The 22,390-nt window shown below is 46.5% G+C and overlaps 3 protein-coding genes across 3 annotated transcripts; all 3 read right to left on the bottom strand.

Moving 5' to 3' along the window:
• Nucleotides 1-7,363: 7,363 nt before the first annotated feature.
• On the bottom strand, nucleotides 7,364-9,669 carry CCR75_008345 (uncharacterized protein; the record flags this gene model as incomplete). The annotated part of the gene is made up of 3 exons (XM_067966398.1): nucleotides 7,364-7,592; nucleotides 7,670-9,544; nucleotides 9,613-9,669. The coding sequence occupies 3 exons, from the start codon at nucleotides 9,667-9,669 to the stop codon at nucleotides 7,527-7,529; spliced, it is 1,998 nt and encodes a 665-aa protein (XP_067819221.1). The 3' UTR covers nucleotides 7,364-7,526.
• A 699-nt stretch (nucleotides 9,670-10,368) lies between these two features.
• On the bottom strand, nucleotides 10,369-20,256 carry CCR75_008346 (uncharacterized protein; the record flags this gene model as incomplete). Its single annotated transcript, XM_067966399.1, has 2 exons — nucleotides 20,177-20,256; nucleotides 10,369-20,112 (listed from the first exon to the last, which is right to left on the bottom strand). Exons 1-2 carry the CDS (start codon nucleotides 20,198-20,200, stop codon nucleotides 10,369-10,371), a joined length of 9,768 nt encoding a protein of 3,255 aa, XP_067819222.1. The 5' UTR covers nucleotides 20,201-20,256.
• An 81-nt stretch (nucleotides 20,257-20,337) lies between these two features.
• Nucleotides 20,338-20,642, bottom strand: CCR75_008347 (uncharacterized protein; the record flags this gene model as incomplete). The annotated part of the gene is given in 3 exon segments (XM_067966400.1): nucleotides 20,338-20,412; nucleotides 20,428-20,533; nucleotides 20,563-20,642. The coding sequence occupies 3 exon segments, from the start codon at nucleotides 20,640-20,642 to the stop codon at nucleotides 20,338-20,340; spliced, it is 261 nt and encodes an 86-aa protein (XP_067819223.1).
• Between the last annotated feature and the right edge of the window lie 1,748 nt (nucleotides 20,643-22,390).

The following is a 22,390-nucleotide window of genomic DNA, read 5'->3' as shown; positions in this document are numbered from 1 at the left end:
TCCGACTCAGTGCTCTTAAGAGCTCGCAGCAGAGCTGCGCACTGGTCATCCTTGACGTAAGCCGAACAAATTAATTCAGTTATAGGTGACGTTATAGTCGTTAAATGAGAGAGCGCATAATCCAGCCTGCGTGATACCGCACAGCCAAAGTATTCTGCTTGCCAGGCTTATATTCCACTTCAAAATTGTATTCGGCAAAAAATTAAAGCCATCGAGCCATTTTCTGAGAGAGATGGGGCGACTTAGCCGCATTTAGGTTTCGCAGAGCAAGAATCGTGGCATGGATAAGACTATCCTTAATTGCTTCAATAGCATCACTTTCGGTGATAGTCCAACATCTTTATAAGGAGATTAAATAATGGCCTAGCCATATCAGCGCAATTTTCGCTATATTTGTGCAAGTAGGTGGCGAGGCCCAACCACCTACTTAAATCATTTTAATTGTTAGGAACCGGTCAACCAACTATGGTTCTTACCTTAGCGGGATTCGCTTTAAGGCCTCGCTTCCCAATGAAGCACTCTAAAACGGGAATTTCTTCTGCGCCAAAAATGCGTTTAGATGCATTGGCACACAATTTATTTGTAGAGCACTACTAGCAAATGGTCGATGTGAATTTTTTCCACATCCGGCCGACCTTGCTCCGCACGATTATGGACAAAAATGTCATTAAAATAAGTCTGCGTATAGCTAGAAACTAGATAAGGGTGGAAAAGTTGCGCCACTAGACATTTAAATGGAGCCGGGGCGTTGGAGAGCCCTTGCGGCACAACGAACCATTCCCATAGCATACCGCTTGGGGTGCTAATTGCTGTAAGCGGGATATCGTTAGCTCGCATGAGCAGTTGGTAATGACCATCGATTAAGTCAAGGGCACTGTACATCGCGATTCCCACCATATTGTTCTGGAGAACATCCTTTCGAGGTATGGGGGTTTGTGCTGGTATAGTGGCAGCATTAAGCTTATTAAAAGCATGTATAATGCGCCATTCACCATTTGACTTTTTGACACAAAATTTCGGTGATGAAGTGAAGATTTATTCTCGCGTACCATACCATCTTCCTCAGCGCGAAAGTTCTATGAGCTTGGCACGGAAGGAATCGTCAACGACGTCACACTGTTCTTTTGTTAAAGGCCACTGTGCGGGTAACACAGTATTGGTTCCAGGAACCAAGTCGATTTCAAGACGGACACCTCTATCTGGAGGTAAAACCGATGGTGGGTTGGTACAAACCCTTTCTTGAAATTCCTCAACAATAGAATGAATCGATGGGATCTGTAATGACCGATGGCCCACTCCGCGCACAATGTACAGCTTTTTATGTTCTCCCGGACGGCTTCATCCAGAAGAGATGATGATTTTGACTAAATGTTTGGTCGATTAATCACCATCTCAGACAAGTCGCCAGCTCTTGAGGCTCGGCCACACTCATCAATAGACATTTCGTCTAGCTCTAAAACAGCATGTAACGAAGGGATTGCTTCAAGGCTAAATTCTCCTTCGATGCTACCGGTACACCATTTGCAAGCGTATGCAACTGCTCGCTCATATCACTTTCTGGCGTTATAGACGCTTCGCGTCTCTGCTGTCTCGAAGTCGAGACGATACGCCTTTTAGAGGCCGGGACTTCCAAGATTTAAGTTTCTTAACATTTGACCAGAGTTGATGTCCAATCCGACATTCGACGAGGAGTTGTGTAACTCAAAATTCTTGTCCAGTGATTGTTAACGTGTCACTTCACGTGCATCAGAGGGGTTTGACCCGAAATGCCCTGGCAACTTGCCAATAGTATCACAACAGACACTCAGTATGGTTCCACCTCGGCCCACCACGTTCGGTGGACTTAGATGTGCCACTCCAGGATATTAAACCCTTGATGACTCGCCCTAGGCCTATATTGCTTTCAGCATTCAGTGATTTTGAAAAAATTAATTTTGTACTGAAAATTCGTAACTGGAACGAGTGGTACTCGACGGAGTACGTACCCCCTAGTGTTTTTTAACATTTTACTTCATTATTTTAGACATTCCAATGTCTAGCACACTGACATATTCGGTCAGTGAGTCGCGCAAATAGCACTTTTGTTGCTTTGCAAAGGTGGGTCATGACTTCTAAAGCTTTGCTAGAAACATGGCGCGTTGCATTTAAGGTCTTAGACCTCCAATCTATCCATGACTCATGGTATTCAAGCCAGGCCATACCAAGAATGAGATCATATCTCGAATCCAAATCAAGGAAGAAACAGCGTTACACACTGTCAAAGTCCAGAAACTTAATACCTAACTTCAACGGAAATTTAGGAACGGTGACACGAGTCCCAGTCGCTAAGCGATAACTTCTCCTTCTCCCTCCTCAACGAGGCTTAGATTCATGGGTTCCGGTCCGTACGGATGGTACGGGCGGAGCCGACCAACGTAAATCGTAGGATGCGTTCGCATCCTACGTGGCAATTCTATTGTGTACGGCTCCGCCCGTACCATCAGTACGTGGCTTCTTCCGAGGACGGATTTCACCACCCTTTTCAAGAATCTCCAAAAGATTCGTGTGATCGTGATCCAGATTCTCATGTTGAACCTGAAGTTTCTCATGCCGGTTCCGAATATCCTCGAAACTACAATGACTGACGACATCATCTCATCGCGAACAGCATGATATTTTCGTTCGTACTCCAACATGGAGTACGCACTCTTCGAACGGTCTCCCAACCGCTCAATATGGTGAGCCTGCACCGTCTGCTTCAACGAGCGACGCTTGCCGCGCTCGTAGTCAAGTCCCTCCTCCAAATCATGGAGGAAGTGACCAATTTTTCGATCCTTGACATTAGATCCGACATACGATTCGGAGCTAATTTTCCCTCCTCCACCACATCCATTGGTAGATTCCGACGGACGTTTCCTTGTGGAACGTATCCAGAACCACTTTGATGTGAAGGGGCAGCGAACGAGTTATCTTGTTCGCTGGCGTGGTTATCCACCTTAACATGACAGCTGGGAATCTCGTTCCCAGCTGGTTGCTGACGTTGAGGGCCTCGTCCGTCAGTATGAGGAGACCCACCCGATGGTTCAGAAGGCCCATCGGAAAACACGCGCCTGGTGCTTGTAAATTGATTGCAAAACCTCAATCGCATCACGCATGTCAATAGAGATGCGAGCCCTTCCCCAGGGCGAAGAAAGGAAGTAAACATCCCATTTCGCTCGTTTCGTGTTGTCGACACAACGCGTAGAGGGATCACCCCACCCGAGACATGAAAGCCCAGCCTCACGTGACAACCGATGCAATTTATACTTTGCACCGTTTGGAGTTCGTTTCTCAAACTTAACGCGATTCGCGTTAAGTTTTTGAAACCAGGCCTCGCGTCCAATGTCATTGACATTGCGAATGAACGCGCTCCAGGCTTGCATAAGCGATACTTTATCTCGCTTATTGTTGCCACTAAACCAGCGATGCTTAAGAAAGGCATCGAGATAAAAATCTTCTCAGCCCGAAAGTTCTTCGCGCTGGGTTCAAGGCCATGTAGCTTTGTCGCAATAAATAAAGGATATTTGTTGTGAGGAGTAGTTTCTTCAGACAAGCTATTGATTAGACGTTCTGGCAAAAGCCACGGCTTCTTCTCAGGGGCGAGATGAGACATTTTACTGTCTTCACTCCCCTGAGTGGTACCCACTGAAGCAGGGGTACCACAAGAACTTTTATTACGATGGCTTACGCCATCGTCATCACCTTGCCCAGAAACAAGTGCAGATGACCGTACGGGAGACGGAACGGCCGATTAGGGATCATCCTCATCGTCGGATCGAAAAAGACTATTTACTCGTCTATCAGAATGAGCCCTCTCATTCGAAGGCTCATAGGCAGCCTCCTGACGTCTATCAGGCGACTGTTCTATTCCTCCCCGAGTCGTCCATTTCGTCCGACTCGCATTCGTAGTCAACCTCCGAAGAGGGGTCGTATTCACGTGGTGAATCACCACGTGGACTCGCAACATCTAGTGTTGTGCGAGTGAAAGATACCACGGCAGACGGAACGTCTGCCGCAAGAGATAACAGTGCGTCACCCGCGGCTGCACGAACCGCAGCCGAAGGCGCAGCACTATCATCACCCCGCATGAGTTTATTCTTCATGCGATGGAATTGAAGATGATGGTTCTGACCAATCAACATCATTTTAAAATTAAGTGGTCACATAGGGACCACTTCATCCAATGACAGTCAGAGTGATTGTCGTTTAAGGGAGGGGTGATGTAACGGGGTGTATCGCTACATGAAGTTAACTCTTAAAGGTTGTGAATTAATATATTATCTAAAAGGTAGATCATATATGGAGAATATTACTTTATATAGTAATGTTCAGAATTCTTATCCATAAATAGGTATAGACCATTATATCTATTATTTCGCAAACTAATCAGCTGTAGAGATAAACAAAAAAGAGAGACAAATAAGATAAGAATTCTGTTGCATGTTTCGTATTAGTTATAATTAAGTTAGACTTAACAGATAGAAAGAAGAGATACTTAATTATATTAATACAGATTTCAATATACCCTTCTTAAGCTAGTTACCTTAAAGAGAAGTCTTCCTCTGCACGCACTAGTGTACGTGAAATAACGTAAGGCACCACTCGCAACTGAAGCAGTGCGAAGTGGACTTGTACTGAAGCAGTACAAGTCGTAGTGCCCCGTTATTGAAATGGTCGCAAAAAAATGAACGCATTAGAGTAAGTGAAAAGGGACTAATAAGTACTGCTAACCTATTAAAAATACAATTTCTGTACTACCTGGAGGTACTACGAAGTTGTTGCCGCTTTTCATTGGGCCCTTTACATTGGAGAAGGGGCTGGAGACCTAAATTATAGGCTCACCCTTCCCCTGTACATGAAGGCGCACCCCTTTTTTTACGTGGTCATCTAAAACGGTATGTAGACCCAAATGAGGTCGCATACCCCATCCGTCTAAGGAGACCGATCGTGACGCCGACTGTGAGTTGAGCGTCGTTCGGGTGAGAGGGATGGTGAAGGTGAAAAGCTATCGGACCGACGCCTCCCACCACACGAAAGGACTTGGAGAGCGAGGGACATCACGCGAGTAACGCGGATCCCTCAGCATTATCCTCTCAAAAAGGTCCAACTGAGTCTTCAGGCGTTCCTAACCCTGACGAGCCTTCGCTCGGACATCAACAAGATCCGAGGTCAGTCGCGAGACTTCACCCCCGAGATCCGCAATACGTCGTTCAGCAGCTTTTGAGCCTGTGACTGATAAGGCAGCCGCGAGCAGGTGGGCGAGATCGCCAATCCTATCGGGCACTGATGGATATGGATGGGAATCAACGCTTCCTTGTTGGAAGGTTGCTTGCCTACCGCTCCGTGAGGCAAAGGTATCAGATCCTCGTCCAATGGAAAGGGTACTCGAAGAGTTTCGACTCTTGGGAACTGATCGATACCCTACGTATTGATGTATCCGGCTTGGTGGCTGCCTTTGAAAAGGAGCACCAGCTGAGGCCTCTTCGCTAGTCTCAAATGGACATGCAGAAGCAGCGTTGTGAGAAGAAACAGGGTTTCTGTACCGCCTATGATTTCTTTCGGGTGGAAATAATTCGTTGCGACCGCTGTTTCATCGCATCGGAATACGGATGAATGCGGCGGAGGAATTCCGCCTCGTATTGGTCGGGCGTTTCATTAAACGCAACACGACCGGTATCGGAAAGATACGCATTAGCGATGTTCCCTGAGCCTTTCATAATTTAAAGGTCATAATATTTATGAGCTTCTAGAAGAGCGCGCTATAAGACTGACGCTCTTGGCCAGTTTAAACGAGGCCATTTAAATTAAGAGGAATCGGTAATATACCACCCGTCACATAGCCACGTTCAAAACGACAGGCTTGTGACAGCGACTGAGCACGTTCACTTGCCGTCGGCGGAGCTTTAGGCACGGAATCCTCTATGTCAGAACCATTACGGATTATGGTCTGAGCATAAGGCGTTGTGATTTTCCCCAACGGAGAAGCAGCTGCGCCTTTATGGGCAGCGCTCTCAGCAATGGTCGCTGCCCAGCTCAGACGACGAAACATTATTCATAAATGTTGCTGTCTCCATGTTGTGAGCAATGAGAGAATTTTGGATGGGCAATAACGTGCCATCATCCTTCCTCGTGAGCTCGTTGTCCGCATCACTACTATGAGGTGACGGCAACGGTATCGACTCATTATAGTCGACAATGAGCGACGGATCAATATCCTCACTGTTAGAGTGAGATGGATCCTTTCATTCAGGCGACAGCAGCAGTAGCTGTCGGCGTTTCGACCAAGGCATTGGACGCGGCCGGCGATTTAAAGCGGCGCGTGCGCTTAGTGTGAGGTTGAGTGGGCGTCTTCGCAGACGACCCACCAATGTGGCCCCTTTTGGGTGGCATCTTTGGCGCCGTGTATGGAAACACAGGTCGCTAGAGTGATTGAGTGAACTAGCGGCGCGTAAAGCTGCTCGCAGTTCCTCGCTCCTCTTTGACGAATTTAAGATGTAAATTCGTTCTTTGAGAGGGGGGAAGTGTAACGGGCTAAAGTTGCCCTATGTTACACAGTCCCCGTTAAGTACACTTGGTGTACTTAAGGGGGTGATCAGTTACTTAATTATAGGTTTTAGAGCCAGCACTCGGGTGTGGTTCACATTTGTAAACAGCCCTTGGGGATGTGATGCACATAGGTGCATTCACATTAGAAGGGACGACGCCTAGCGTCATCCGTTACGCGAGTTATCTTGAAAGATACGCTCGCAATACATATTAAGTGTTATCAATAGAGATGGAATTTTTATTGGTAAAAATAGGTATTTATATTTAATGCGATTTAATATAAATCAGCCTGAAAACTACTTATTACTTGGTAAGTGCGCACGAGGAGCCGGATTACCCACTATACTAAAGTACTTAGTGCGTTGGGTGAGGCCGCTAACGCGCCCACCACAACTACCTCACTGCACGCAAGAGAAGCTGGTTAAACTGCTTCCTCGCTGTGCTAGGGTGTGTGTCTAAGTAGAGCGTGGCCGCATTACGACGTGCCTAATTGGGAAGAGCGAAAAGAAAGGGCAGAAATTCGAGCACGAGGGAGAAGTTGAGCTGGAACTAAGCGATAAGGGTATGCATCTTAGTTAGTCTTTGGAGGTCAAGCTAAGGATGAACTTTGCGTTACTTCTACCAACTTTGCAGAAATGCTTATAACAGGCGAATCTTAGTGCTCTTTTTTGTAGTGTGGCTAGACCAAAAGGTATGCGTGGCTACACCAAAAAGGGTGTGTGTTTTATACCGATTCTCCAAATTTATCTTGACGGCTCACTAATTAAAACTAAAAGGTCTGACTTACGTGACGAGGTAATTTTTAAAATCAAAGTTGATATGAATTAATATAATCAAACGTATGTATTCTTACATGCACCAGTGTCCACTACATGGTGGCTTCCAACCAGACTTTTTTGGATTGTAGCTTTCAATGCAAGGCGAGAATTGTCCTCACTCATCGAATTAATCTACCGATTGCATTACGATCCAAACGCTTCATCGGCCTCATTTATTTTTTTGAACTCGTAGTGGCCACGACCGTCGAACTATAATGAAGCAACAAACAAAAATAATTAGCATTCGTGACATACGATAATATATCATAAAAAGCCACGGTACGTACTCGAAGTACATATTCGTGGTGTATCCACAACGACTTCCTATGCGACACTGTGAAAAGCGTGATGTTCTGCTCGCGGCAATAGCTATACATCGCGCCTTCAACGTCGACACTTACAGCTGACGTGCACTCGTCCAGGATCGCAAACTGTGGTTTGTGGTAAAACAGGCGAGCCATAGCCACACGCTGCTTCTCCCCACCTGACAGCACGTCTGCCCAATCGCGAATAATGTCCCAACCGCCTTCACGCTCGACAAGGTGTCCAAGCTGCACCTTTTCCAAAAAGACCATCAAGTCGTCGTCTGTCTTTCCAGAAACTTGCATATCTTTGAGCGAATGGGGGTACACAATCTGGTCGCGGAGAGTGCCTAGCGTCAAGTAGGGGCGCTGTGGGATGTAAAACAATCCATTGCGCTCTGGTTTTGTCAATGTTCCACCAAATAGCGGCCACAATTCCCCGAGAATACGAAATAGCGAGCTTTTGCCACAACCGTTCGGTCCAGCAACAACAACATTCATACCCGATTTAACCTTTATGTCAAGCGAGGGCACCAGTACGTCGCCATTTGGGGTCACAAGAGGTACATGTTCAAATTGAATCACATAGTCACGATAGCAAATGTCGCCCTTATTCGGATACAATCCCAAGGATTCCGCAGAAATCGTCTGCGTTTTAGACTCTTCCAACGTATCCTCCTCTCGACCTTGTAGCATCGTACGCTGATACTTGCCTTCGTCTAAATCCGTCAGCACATCCATCATCTCCGTAATACGAGCCGTAAATCCTGCCAGACGTGTCAATTCACGTCCTGAGAGCACAAGACGACCCATGGCTTCAGACATTTTGAGCAACATCTTTCCCGATCGGAAATAGTCTTCCATTCGATCTGCGTACGACGAGTTCCCCAATCGCTTGTTCGATATGTCCATATATGGTCTCGCCAGCACCGCGCAACCCACTAGGGTAGCCAAATACTTTGCCACAACGTTATCAATGACACTCAAAGAAAATCGGAATTGCTGCGAACTCCGGACCAAGTTTATAAGTCGATGAAACGACTGTTCGAGAATGCGCTTCTCTCGTACATTGCCATTATAAAAAGCAATTTCTTCGCTGTGCGTAATAAGTCTTGAGTTCATGTAACGAAACGTGCCTTCCATTTGCTGTTCCACAATGGTAAACTGACTCGTTGGTTGCCGCAAGTACGTAAGAAAAAACCCAGAGGCGAGCAAGTAACTGAGCATCACAATTGGACCTTCCACACCAATGGTCGACGACAACTTTATTGCGTATATTGCAATGTCTAAGATTGGTTTCGACATGTTGGAGTACAAGTCTGCAACCGAGTTGCTAAATCGCTCGACGTCCACCGTAAGGAGCTGATCGGCATTCGAAATGCGGTTGTCAAGATTCGATACTTTGTAGTACACAAACCCTTTGACGTACTGCCCGTACAAGTGCTGCGTGAGTCTCGTTCGAAAGCGTAGACATAGCTCCGTGTGACCGTATTTTAGCAGGCTATTAACGCAGCTCATGGGCAGCATAATGGCCACGAAACGTCGAAGATGGACCATAAATTCCGTCTGAGAGCGTGAAATAATGGCTTTTTCAACAGCTGTGAAAGCGTGGAGAAGCACAATATCAAACGACGTGCGCGCGACGAGCATACATGCCACAAGGGCAGCAAACCCAATCTCGGCTGTAAAGGGTCCCGGCACAATGACTTTAAAAAGACGCAAAAAACGATAATAGAATTTTCGATCAATGGCCACTTTCTGGCGACTGCCTTGCTTTTTTGTCATAAATTCCGAGTCACGTGACAAAGCAGCATTTGCCTTCTCCTGTCCATGTTTGCGGATTGCGATCGCCAGCGCGACCTAAAACGCAAGAGCATTAAGAAATCTAGACGCAATTGCCCATCAGACGAATTTAGCCAGTATCGTACAATAGAAGCGATTGATACCGCGCCTGACGCTGCGCTGGACTTGGACATGACCGCCATTGTGTCACTCTTGTAATGATGACGTGGCTTGTTAATTCAAGTGGCTAACATAAATGTGCCACTCCAGTTTGTATTGCTTCGTAAGCCTATCTCAGAATGCAATCATTGATGATTGAGTGAATACAAACTCAATGAGTTATTGTGGTTTGGCAATTTGTCATTTCTTCCACGTTTTATTTCGGCGGCGATTTTTTTGTCAAGCGAACAAGAAAGGCATTTATTAAGAAATTTGTTGCAATATTATAATGCGTATTCAATAAGTTAAAATGATGCTCTATGTTATCTGCTATCTTTTTGGTATTTCCATTTAATCATAAATGGAATTTCCTTGCATACCCGAAAACACGCGCTGTCTACACTACATGCTATGATTCTCATATGCTTCTTCATGCCCAGAGGAACGACAATGTGAGACCAAACGATGTCCTCAACGATTGTTTAAAAAAACTCCACGGAAAAGTTGGTAATTTTCGAAAGAATCCCATCGCGATAAAAATGGCATTGCTTTGCCAATTACGAAAAATGATTTCGCTTTCAGCATCGAATTTGAATTTGCTTTATGCGCAACAAAATATGAACGATGCTGACGGTTGAAATAAGAGCCGTTTTGTATCTTGTTGCTTGAAAGAGCGTGAAAAGTCAAATGGCCACACATTACAAGGATCTCTCTAGTTGGCTTCCACTGTCCGTGCCGCTTTTTTAATCACCAAAAAGATTGGCTGCATTCTCTTTAAATTCGCCAAAAAGATCGAAGGCAGCGTCGTGTTGGAGTCCTGTTGAGCGAAAACGGAGCACAATTGGTCGCGGCAACTTGCTCACAAGGGACTTAAATTGGGACGTATTAGTCACTGTAACGCCGTTCACAGCCACAATGCAGTCACCAGCCACAATTCGTCCTGTTGCTTCCGCTGCACTCGATGGTATACACTCACGCACAATCACCAATTGTCCGCTCTGCTTGGCCACAAGACCCAAAGACGCCTGTGTGAACTTAATTTCGTACTCCTCGTCACGTTTTCCATTGTCCTGATCACTCGAAGGACCAATACAGTGCGTTTGTGAGTTGCGATTCCTACTTTCATTCGCTCGCAAGTCATCTCCAATTATTACAACGTTCGCAGCCCACCAGCTTTGCGTCTCTTGCAGCGTAAAAGTGGCCGTGAAGCCTCGATTAGCCTTCAGTCGAGCAGTCTTGCGGGTAGCGTACACATTGCAAGCGTTTGAATGCACGGTGAAGTAAACATCACCCGACGTTAGCAGTGTCGGCGTATAGCCATACGCGATTACAACAAGCGCACGATCGGGTCGCCACGTATCTGTGCTATTCACTGCTGCAGTGCTACGTTCCGTTGTTGTCTCCAAGACGCCAGCTAAACTTCGTCGTCCAATCGGGAGCACACGCAGCGACGCACCATCATTAAGCTGTGTATTGACCACTAACGACTGGCGCGAATTGTTGATGAGAGCAAGAACAACGCAGCCACGAGCCTCCAGACCCGTGTGATTAGCATCCCAATCGTAGACTAAATGCCGCACTTGACGCAGAAACAGCGCGCTGCTTCGACAAGCACTAAAAGCTTGCGAATGTTTTTGCATAATGTCGTTATTGGACAGACGCTCATACTTGAAAGGAGCACCAAAAGACGTATTTTCATTCACACTAGATGTTAATAATCCAGGAGCTAAGGCACCAGCAGCTGCCGCCGGGTCTGCTTTTCCCCGCAGCGTCGACACAAGGGACGTAACGCCTCCAGTTACCATGCTCGTCACAAGCGACGTCACTTGAATTGAATCAATAAGATGAAGCGCTTGAGATTTGACGACTTGTTCGTAAAAACGCACAATTGCTGCTCCTAGAGATTCCTGCGTCGCTAGCGCATGCGACACGCGATAGCCTTCTAGCGTCACACAAGCATTATCAATCTGAAGCTTAAGATTGGACAGCCAGAACCCTTCGCGTTGACTCGAGTTACTTTTATCCCGTGTAAAGCTCACAATGACACGCACGGGAGAGATTTCTCCAGATGCAATGTATACTTTCCGTCCCGTCATGGCTGTCAAGTCTACTGCCCCTTCTTGGTCTTCATCCTTTGGCGGCACAAAATATGTGAGCAAATCTTCGTCGTCACTTTCCAGTTCCGTCTCTTCTTCGCTTGGAAAAGCAGACACTAATGATTTATGTTGGAAATGGGCCCACGTCTCTTTCTGCAGTTTATTCACTCGATCGATAAAGCTCATAGACGTTGAAATTTTAGCGTTCTGCAGTTGCAAGTGAACACGCTCTACCCACGTGTATTTTGCGTGTGGCCGTTCTAAATACGTTAGTTCGAGAAACGACTGATCTGCATATAATCCACTTTCTTGGTCAAGCGGTCTAAACACAATCCGATTCTTGGATTTGGGCAATAGGTCCTCAACTTGTAGCCCCATCAAATTTACTTTGACAGCCGTAAATTGAAGCGCCCATGACGCTTCCAAGCCAATCCGCGTCAATGTGATCCGTGCAACCGACTCACTTTCAAACCGGCCAGCATTGCCTTGTTTTTTGTCCGTCAATGTGACAATGACACTTGCTATTTGAGCATGGACGCTAATTGTCTGCCAGTCTCTTGTTGTAACTCTCGCATCGTTGCATATCGAGCGTGTTTGCTCGAGTCTTGATGGCATCACTTTCGGACTTGTGTCAGTCACGACGACGACGAATGTTGCTTGAGAGAAATTACCTCGCTTTACTGCAACGTCTAAGTTTACACCACGTCCACTAGAACGTGGTGGGACCAGTAAACTTGTCATGGCTACTCGGTCAACTGCAAAGGGAGCAGTCCAGTCGTAGCCGTCGGAACAAAACGACTCGGATGCATTTTCATGTGGCACTATCGAGGCACGCAACGGAGCACGCGTTCCTCCGATCCAGTAGAGCGCATACCAATCCCCCGAGCCAAGAATATGATCCGCCGCATTTTCATTTCTCGAGTCTTGAATGCCCTCTAATTGACGAGATGGTGCTTCAAGAAGCAACAATGTGTGCAACGAGCGATTCACGACCAGATAACGAGGAAAAACGCTCACAAGCGTCGTGACGGAGCCAAAATGCCGTGTCGCGTAGTCGGCAGAAACGCCTAATTCATAGAAAACCCCACGTGAAGTAGCACTACCACCGGCCGACCGTAGTGAAATACATTCGTCCTGCCAACTTAATTTTCTCGGGTCAGCTTCAAAGCGAGTCGACCAATTGCAACCTCGAAAGCCAATGCGTAGCATTGGCACCTTGTCGCTATTGCCACTGGAGTAGGCACAGATTTGAGCATTGCCTACTTGAGCACGCGCTGCACGAGGCGGAAGATAAGCTTCACTATCTGCTGCAGTACCATAGACGAGATCTAAGCCCGACCGATTGATTATCCAAACGTCAGCCAATATCTCCACACGCACTGGGCGTGCCATACATTCAGTGCCACCAATTACACGAACGAGAAGTTTAAAGGGGCGTTTATCGACTACACGCAAAAGCTGAATCGATAAAACAGCTCCATTTGCAGTGCCCTGAGGAGCGAGCTCGAGCCATTTTGAAGGCATTGTACATCCTTTCACTTCAAGCTGAAACAGCGGGCGCTTGGCTAAGTCTGTCCACCAAATGCTCGTCTTTGCGCCAACCGCAATCATTTCCAATTGGGATGGGCTATCACTTGTTCCGTATGCAGAGCTGTACGCTGACTGGACACGAAACGTCACTGGAACGGGAAGTTTATTCACAAGTACGATTGGTTCCGCAAATGCTACAGTACGCATGTCACCTTTGCTCTCAATCGACATTGCGACACAATACACGGCTGTCCGATTCTCACTGCCATCATGTTTTCGTGCAGGTGACGAGACGGCTGCTTCGACTTTTAATTCAGCAACAGATCGTGTTTGAACAGGTATCGGAGCGCTCCAAGAATACGCAACTTCATTCTCCGCAGGCCGCACACGAACCTCTGACGCAAGAGATAGCAACACTGGCACAGCAGATTCTTGATTTGGTCGCAGTATTCCAATTTCCACTGGCGATTGCCACGTCGGATCGTTCACTAGAAGCGCCACAGCACGGCCCGTTGTCAAACGGTTTACAAGCTTGATTGGTGACGAAACGACAAGCAAGATCCGCCCTTCAATTAATTGAGCTGACAAACTTAGTTTGAAATTCGTGCGTTGTCTCTTCATATCCACCAAGGGAAATGTACGAATACCTAATTGCTCAATAACCAAGCTTTCTACTGCTTCAAAGCGCGGAGTTTTAAGTTTCAAGTCCATAAGCTGAAGACAAAGTCGTAAATCCGCCGCTTCTCGATCTCCTGATGCATAGCGTCGCACAACTCCACGGCCTCGACCTAAGGCATGAATGTAACGGACATCGGCCAACTTACCCGTCGACACAACCAGCGGTTTCGTTGTAAACGTCCCATTTGTAAGCCAAAAGATTAGAGGTAGCCCCGTCTCGTTTCGAATGACACACGGTGCCAATTTACGCCGCTCAATCTCGTCATCTCGGCTTCCAGCATTATCTCCAAGCAAAGCTGCTCGACGCTTCCACGCGCCTCCTACTGATGCAGCGACTTCTAATAATTCGTGCGTGATCGTTAGATTAAGAGCATGTGATGCCGTCAGGATTACGTGCAGCTCCTTTTCGCTCGCAAGAGATCCTTGAACAGATGCATCAAGAGCCCACTCTGTGCACATTGGATGCCAGTCACGGGTCTCTGGATTAAAGTGTGAAATAACCACGATTAGTTGCCCTCCTCCAGATAACGCGGTGGTCGCATATTGATTCATGGTACTGAAGCCAGCAGAACCTTCACGTATCGTGTTTGCTCCATCTGTGTGCGTAACATTTAAAAATCCATGACAGCGCTCAATTTGTAGCTGTACTAGGCCCATATCACACCCATCGCAGTCATTCACCAGCGTGAGACTCACGGATGGCAGCTCACACGTAAAGTATTGATGAATTTCGATCTGGTTCCTGACCTTTGTCGTTTCACCCTTCGACAATGGGAGCAATCGGGCTAAAGATTGATCTATAGGTCTTTCAGCGCATGACTCGTGCACAAAACATGTGATACGTTGTCTATAATGTTGAATTGATTGATTCATCGACTCGAACGTCTCAATTGCCATACAGGCGTCCTCATACGAGACAAAGACTTCAATCGGAGTAAGACTCAACGCCACAATTTGCTGACGCTGATCTGCATGCGGAAAAAGATCATTGATTTCCAAATGTAACGAACTTGGTTCAAATATTTGAATCAGTGGCGCTACATCAATTACGTTCCATTGTCCATTCCGCGACGGCGATGCGACGCAACAGCCAAGCCGGTGAGCGTTTTCCAGCACCATTTCCATGTTTTTTGCATCAAATATTATGCTGCTTTGAATGTTCAAATCGTTGGCTTCATTGCTCTTTTCTGGCTGTGGCCTCCATATATACTCAGTGGTAAAATCCCCTGTAAAAACCACTCGTGGACTTTCGAGATTATAGGCATCGCGCGGTAGAGCCAAACCCATTCGCTTTGCCACTATACGGACTGTCATCGTCACTTCAGGATCCTTTCCGTCCCGTAAAATATCAGAAATACTCTCGCGTTGTTGCGCTAATAATGACTGCGGTTTTTCTTGAGCATTAGATGGCAGCATATGATCTGTTGAGCTAATACTATGCTTTTCCAATCGATCTAAACTTGACGGGAGGGTAAAAAAATCAATAGCTGAAAGCAATGGAACCGGATTTACCGTCCCCAATACCTTTGACAAGTATAACTTCAATTCTCCTGTTAACGCAGTGTAATTCCACGTGTAACGAATTGCCAGTGGCTCAGACGATTCCAATAAGATGCCGCATTGTTCACTGTATTGTCCAACGAGATCTCGAGCACAAAAGGCGCCCAGATCAATTGCTAAACTAGGATTCGCATCGTAATTGTTATCGAACACGAGAGAAAAGTCGGTCGCGACAACGTCAGCAAATCCATCTGAATGCCGCATCTGATCACAAGCGGATAGCGGCAAAGACCTTGCGTCTATTGTGGCGTCTTGAGAAAGCAAAATCTGGACCTTATTCATCACAAATCGCACTTGAAATGTGGTTTGCTCTGCATCTGGTTGAAGATATGTATACATCACAGCAGGGCGACGTGATCGAAGCTTTGTACTATGCTTACTCTCTAATGGGATCGATGAATCATTTTGGAGCGCATCAGCACCAAAATTTTCAATTAGCAACGCCACAATTCCAAGATAACTAGTGCGTGAAAGATGAATTGCTAAAGGAGGAAGTACCGAATTAATACTTAGTCGCGGGAGAAAGGTTTTGCCGGAATCTTCGAGCGAGATGGTGGATGACGATAGATCCTCGATACTTATTTTCAGGTCCGCTGGATTCGGCATGAGTTTTTCATACGCCAGTCCTTCTTTGGAGGACTTTGTCCTAGGACTTGTGCAATAAATTTGAACTTGTTCAAGAAAAAGTTCCTTACAGTCAACGCGTAAGAAAACATCGTCATTATGAGCCTCCAATTTGCGATTCAAGGTATTAAGTATCTCTCGGCTGTGATAAATATGTTTAACTTCTGATGGTCTTTCGTAATGAGCCACACTGGATGGAAAATGTACTAGTCGTAAGTTGTTTGCAGTGACTTTGACATGAGGTGCATTTTGCAAGTTTAATGGAAAAATCAGTGTAGGCTTCTCCATGCTTAAATTGAAAACAACAATGGCCTCGTCTTTTCGTAGTAAAAGCTGCGTTGCATTTATCAAAGTTTGACTTACAATCGCACCAAGGACGCCTTCCAGCACAAAATCCACAAGTTCTAGAATTTGTTGATGGAAATACACACCGCGAATGGGTAGAAATGATAAGTGAAGCGAGCTTTTTTCACTCACAACCGTGTCACTGACATACTCAAAACTTACAAGAGCCTTGACTTGATTCTCCGAAGCCATAGAATAACAGGCTTCGTTTTCATCTAAGCCAAGCAGCGTCAAGTAAAGTGGATGTTTTGATGTACTTAAATCAGTGCCTGTGAAATTGCCCACATATCCTGTCAATTCAAATGCGTCTTGACCTTTGTTTGCCTCGTAATGTTTGTATTCGATAGCAGCATTTGTCATTTCAAGACGTGCGAGCTGCCGATTGAGTTGGTCTTTGTTAAGCGTGACACTAAACTGTACAAGCGAAGCCCGTATTACAATAGCAGGATGACCTCGTGCTCGCAATGTACATAGATCAGCAACACTTTCTTTTGATATTTTTACAGCACCCTTGTCCGGCATTAATTGTTTAGAAGGAAGTAGCGCGGGATTATCACGACGCTTATTAGTTTCAAGAGCAGACGTAGATGTTGAAAAGATACGATAAAGCAAGGCCATCGAAGACGGATTCCACTGGACATGAAGCACACTAAACTGCACATCTGCTTCGAGTTGAGTAACGGGATAATCTTCTGTGGATTCTCGAAAGAACGTGACAATGTCAATAGAAATTAAGCACGGCGTCTCCTTCTCGCAAGTTCCCGTTGATATAAGATGAAAATAATGTGAATCGGATGAGTGGAGCCGATCTTCCATTACAAGCGCCTTCAGTCGTGCATTAAATGTTTCATGACTTGTATACTTTCGAAATATACAAGACGAATCCGATGCTCGTATAAGAAATGCTTCTTTTTCAATGGACTCGCGCAAATTTAGCTCGACACATCCAAGAAAAAATTGTATTTCAAACACAAACTTTTCTTCCACTGGTGGTATGCAAACTATAGACCTTGGGTTTTCGTCAGTGCGATAATTTGGTTCGCTCAAACGTATGTCACTATTCTCAGAGCTTCGTTGACTTTCTATCGATACAAAATGCTTTACTTTGGCGGCTTGTGTGATAACTGAAGAATATATTTGACACAAAGCCACGAGTTGCTCTTCAGCCATAGAAATCACAATGTTAGGTATGTCAGCGTGGACACCTACGTGTGGTCGTGACTTAATTGTACGATTGAGGCCCCGAGACGGCAGTCGAACAAGGGAAGTGGATACACGAGTATCGAGCGCCAACTCGATAGATAAGTCTTCGACAATTTTAAACAATGATCGATATTCCTCATTTGTCCAATGTATCAACTGTTCTTGACGTCCAAGTAAGACATGGATCTGGGTCATTGAAAGCCGCCAGTATAAACGTTCGTCACCTGCCCATGACTTGTCAGCTCGTGGATCTACCACAGTCCCTTTATCGTCGTTGCAGAATCGAAATTTGCCTAGATCCACAACCACAACTGCGCCTGCGAGGTCGCTTGTGTCTTCAGGCAAGACCACGACAGGAGCCTCCACGTCAATGATTACATCGTATATAGCTCGACCTTGCACTCTTTCTAAAGAATGCAACAATTCAGCTTCCTGAGCCTTTTTCTCTGCCTTCACTTCTGCAGCTTCTGTGTCGTCAGCAAATATCCAATCGGCGACAGATGATGTTGCAAAGTTCCACACTTTTTCAAGTTCTCTCTCTGGCAATAGGCTTACAAAAAATGCCTGCAAGAACAGGACAAAGGACGGATCAATGAGCATTTGAATCGGCTGCGAGCAAACATGAAGCTTGTAAATTGCTTCCACGTCATTGTCGGTCTGTGAATGAGTCGCATTGGTGATCGTTCGACGGCTGTAGTCTATGCTTACACAAGAAGTCGTTGAGTCAGTAGTTGACGTCGATGGGTTACAAAACAAGCGAAAGCGCGCGTCTTGCGCTAATCCGTTAATAACATTAAACTTTTGAACACAAAGTTGCGTATCCCACTCATTTTCTGGCTGGAGATTTACAGTCAACGAGCCTTGGAGCATCCCAGTTACAAATGGGCTCGTGTGCGTATTGGACTGATATAAAGCCAGCGTACCCTTCGTAAAATCAACATTTATCGACATTAAATTGCATCCCATAGGCACTTGATGAGCACTACTAGCTTTCTCCAAAGCATCATCATACGCCTCACGCAAATCATTGCGACCTTCCGCTGACAGTACATTGTCTTCGTCTTGTGCTTCATTTTCTGGATCTCCAAAGAAATAGGAGTACCAAGATCCTCCTCCAGCTTGATCTGACACATCCTTCGTGGTCTCAGCCTTCGCCTCTTGTCGTTCTTCCACGTCTTGGGCAGCATCCCGCAATTGCAAAATGACATCGAGTGGATAAATTTCTTCATAACGTAGCTTTATTTTACCTTCTCGAGTTGATGAATCCAATGCAGAGCCATGACGTATTTCTGTGCGAAAAGCATCGAAATATAATCGTTGCTCCAGCACGGCCTGATGTATAGAAGACCAACGCATTTTGCGACAGTAAACAATTCGATTCTTTGCTCTTGTTGGATTCTCAGATGCTCTACGTTGAATGTTTTCAAGCACAAGGCGAGTGGCGTAATCCCACCACTCGCGAGGACGAGCATGAGGTGGGTGGAATGGCCGGCCTCTGGCCATTATAAAATGGGCTTCGACGGCCTGTCGGCTTACAAACACACGTCGTAGAAACACTCCATCTTGATACTGGTCACGTGTCAAATGTCCTTGTAATGCCCCAATGTGGGCATCGACTGTATACTTGGCCACTGTCGAGTAATTCGTACTTTCATTCTTTGTGAGCTGCACTACGACAGAAAATGGTCGTACGACCCACCGTCGTTGATCTCTCTCCTTTTCACTCAGCATTTCAATCAGAATCTCTGGAATCTTGTCTTGTGTCTCCAGTCTTGCATTCTTTTGATCTAATCGATCCCAATAGAGTCCACAGTGAGTGAGTTCAGCTTTCTTGTACGTAATCCCATTGATTCCAATTATTTGTCCTACAAACGCTTCCGTGCCTTCTTCATCCGTCGTATAGAAACGGAACCGTTTTAAAAGAATTCCACACGCAAATGGTGTCTCAGGATTCGCAATAACGTCTTCATATCGCAAATGCACGTCGTGTAGCGTGACTTGTAGATTTGCCACGATCCGAGCTGTCAATCTTGAGACAAATGTGCCTTCATCTTCGGTTGTTTTCTGCTCTTGCTGCTTCTTTGGGCTATGCTCTGATGCGACACGTGCAGTAAAACGACGGTGTTGTCGTATTAATTCGCGCCTTTCTAGTTGATTTTGCTTTGCTTGTAGCAGCTCGACTGGACTAGGCCGCTCTGTATTCGGTACGACAAGAGCTGATATACCTTCGAGCGAGATTGCCACGCTAGCACTTCCTAATTGGTTCCACGGCACGCGCACTACGACGCGGGCCACAGTGCCACTGGCTACGGTCACAGGAAGCTGTAGCTCGGCTAGTGCGTGAGGCTTAAGCCTCAAATCACGCAACTCCAGCTCCCCGCTCCATAATCCGACAACGAGCGAGTCGCTTCGTAACCCATCGACGTACTTCCCGAGTTGTGCCTCAAGAATCTTGCAATACAATAAAGACCAATAAGTCAAATAAATGGCTTGTAAGAGCAGGAGGTACACGTACAGAGGAGATTATAGCCTTAGCCATAGGCAATTAATGTGGGGAGAAGAGTCGATTTCGCTCTTCCTCCGCAGCTGAATGTTCCTTATGCCGACAATTTTGGATGGTATGTATGATGGAAAATAATCCTGCCGATCTTGCAAAATATGCTCTTATTAATGTCCTTAAGTATTCCGACGATCACTTGAAGCGTCGAGAGCAAAATGACGAATAAGCTTGTCCGCTCGCTTCAGATTGTCCTAACTCTTAATGACAATGACAATAATCCCAACGAAATGTTTGCATTGCCTACCCAGCACCTCTGCCATGGCGATTGCGAAGTCTTTCGATAACTCCACCTTCTTTGCAGTGCGCAGAGGGCTTTATTTTATCTTGGATTGAAAATCTACTTTTTGTCAAGCACTAATTTGTCGCCCAACCACTCGCATTCTTGTTGCAATTTGTGCAGTATGATCTTCAAATAAACCATTGCGCTTTTGTTCAGCCTTTGCCCATCAAAATTCGCTGGAAATTGTACCACGCAAAGACAATGCTCAACAAATTTATCACAGACGTGCAGAATTACTGTAACGGGCTAAAGTTGCCCTAATGTTACACAGTTCCCATTAAGTACATTTGGTACTTAAGGGGATGGTCAATTACTAATTAATGGTAATTAGACCCAACACTCGGGTGTGGTGCACATTTGTGACCAACCCTTGTGGATGTGATGCACATGGGTGCATTCACATTAGGAGGGATGACGCCCAGCGTCATCCATGATGACGGCTAGCGTCATCAGTTACGCGAGGTATCTATAAAGATACGCTCGCAATACATATTAAATGATATCTATAGAGATATCATTTTAATTGGTAAAAATAGGTATTTGTATTTAATTCTATTAAATATAAATCAGTCTGAAATTTACTACCTACTTGGTAAGTGCGCACGAGGAGACGGATTACCGCTCCCGTGACGTCACTTCACCAGAGTTCTTAGTGTGTTGGGTGAGGTCGCTTGCGCGCCCACCACAACTACCTCACTGCACGCAAGAGAAGCAGGTGCAAACCGCTTCCTCGCTGTGCTAGGGTGTGTGCTAAGTAGAGCGTGGCCGCATTACGACGTGCCCGCCTACACTTGGTAGCACTTGAAATCCTTCCCACGACCCGCATCTCTGCGTGTGTACGTGAGGATGAGCCTCAACATTGATTGGGCTCATTTTCCCCACCTCTCCGAACATCATCGGGAGGTGGCAGGGCTAATGGCGCAGGGACTTGGTGAACAAGCCCTGGCCAGGCTCCTGGGTAGTCCTCCTGAGCAACATGTTGCTCAGTTGGAGCAGTTTGAGGCATTTGTGCTCGGACAGCGGAGGGCCGCGTCCGAGGCACAGAGCCATGCTGCGGCGGAGTCCGTCACTCAGACTCAGGATGAGCTGAGGCATGAGCAGGCTCGGAGCGAGGCTCTCAACAGGACTGTTGAGATGCTCTCTGCCCGGCCGCATCAGCCGAGGCCCATTCGGATGGACCCGCCCAAGTTCGATGGAACTGCGGCGCACACGATTGTCCACTGGCTTTTAGCCGTGGAGCAATGTGGTGTCGCCCAGCTCATCGAGGACGACAGCCGGATGGTGTCGTACGCTATGTCGCATCTGCGCGGTAAGGCCTCAGAGTGGGCTTACTCGGCGCTTATGGCGGACAGAAAAGCGTTCCCCTCATGGGCGATCTTTAAGGATAAGATTCGCGCCATGTACCAGCCGCCGAACAACGAAGTGTTGCTTCAGGCGCGCTTCTTTGGGGCGCGACAGGCGAAGCGATCTCTGCAAGAGTATGTGCAAGAGATGCGCTCGCTGTCCGCATCCATAACCGTAGGTCCGATTCCGGAGCACATTAAGGTGCCCACGTTTATGAACGGACTACGGCATGGCCCATCGCGACAGGCCCTTTTCAGAAAGGTGCCGTCGACGATGGAAGAGGCAATCCAAATTGCCTTAGTTGAGGAGCAATCCTACAACAGTGCCTCGGCGACAGCTTGGTATAAGCCGTCGGCCGAGAGGACAGATGCCACTCCTATGGAGTTGGGCAATGCAGACGTGGTCTGTTTTAAATGCGGCAAGCGCGGCCATATGATGGCTCGCTGCTATGCCAGGGTCCCTGCTGGGGCAAAAATGCCCAGCAAGAGGACTCCCTTCCCAAAGGGCGATGGCAAGAACCAGCGTGCGAGACGCATGAGTTCTGC

This window comes from Bremia lactucae, linkage group LG15, assembly GCF_004359215.1.
Source record: "Bremia lactucae strain SF5 linkage group LG15, whole genome shotgun sequence".
NCBI lineage: Eukaryota > Oomycota > Peronosporomycetes > Peronosporales > Peronosporaceae > Bremia > Bremia lactucae.
This window is presented reverse-complemented; position numbering and strand designations above follow the sequence as displayed.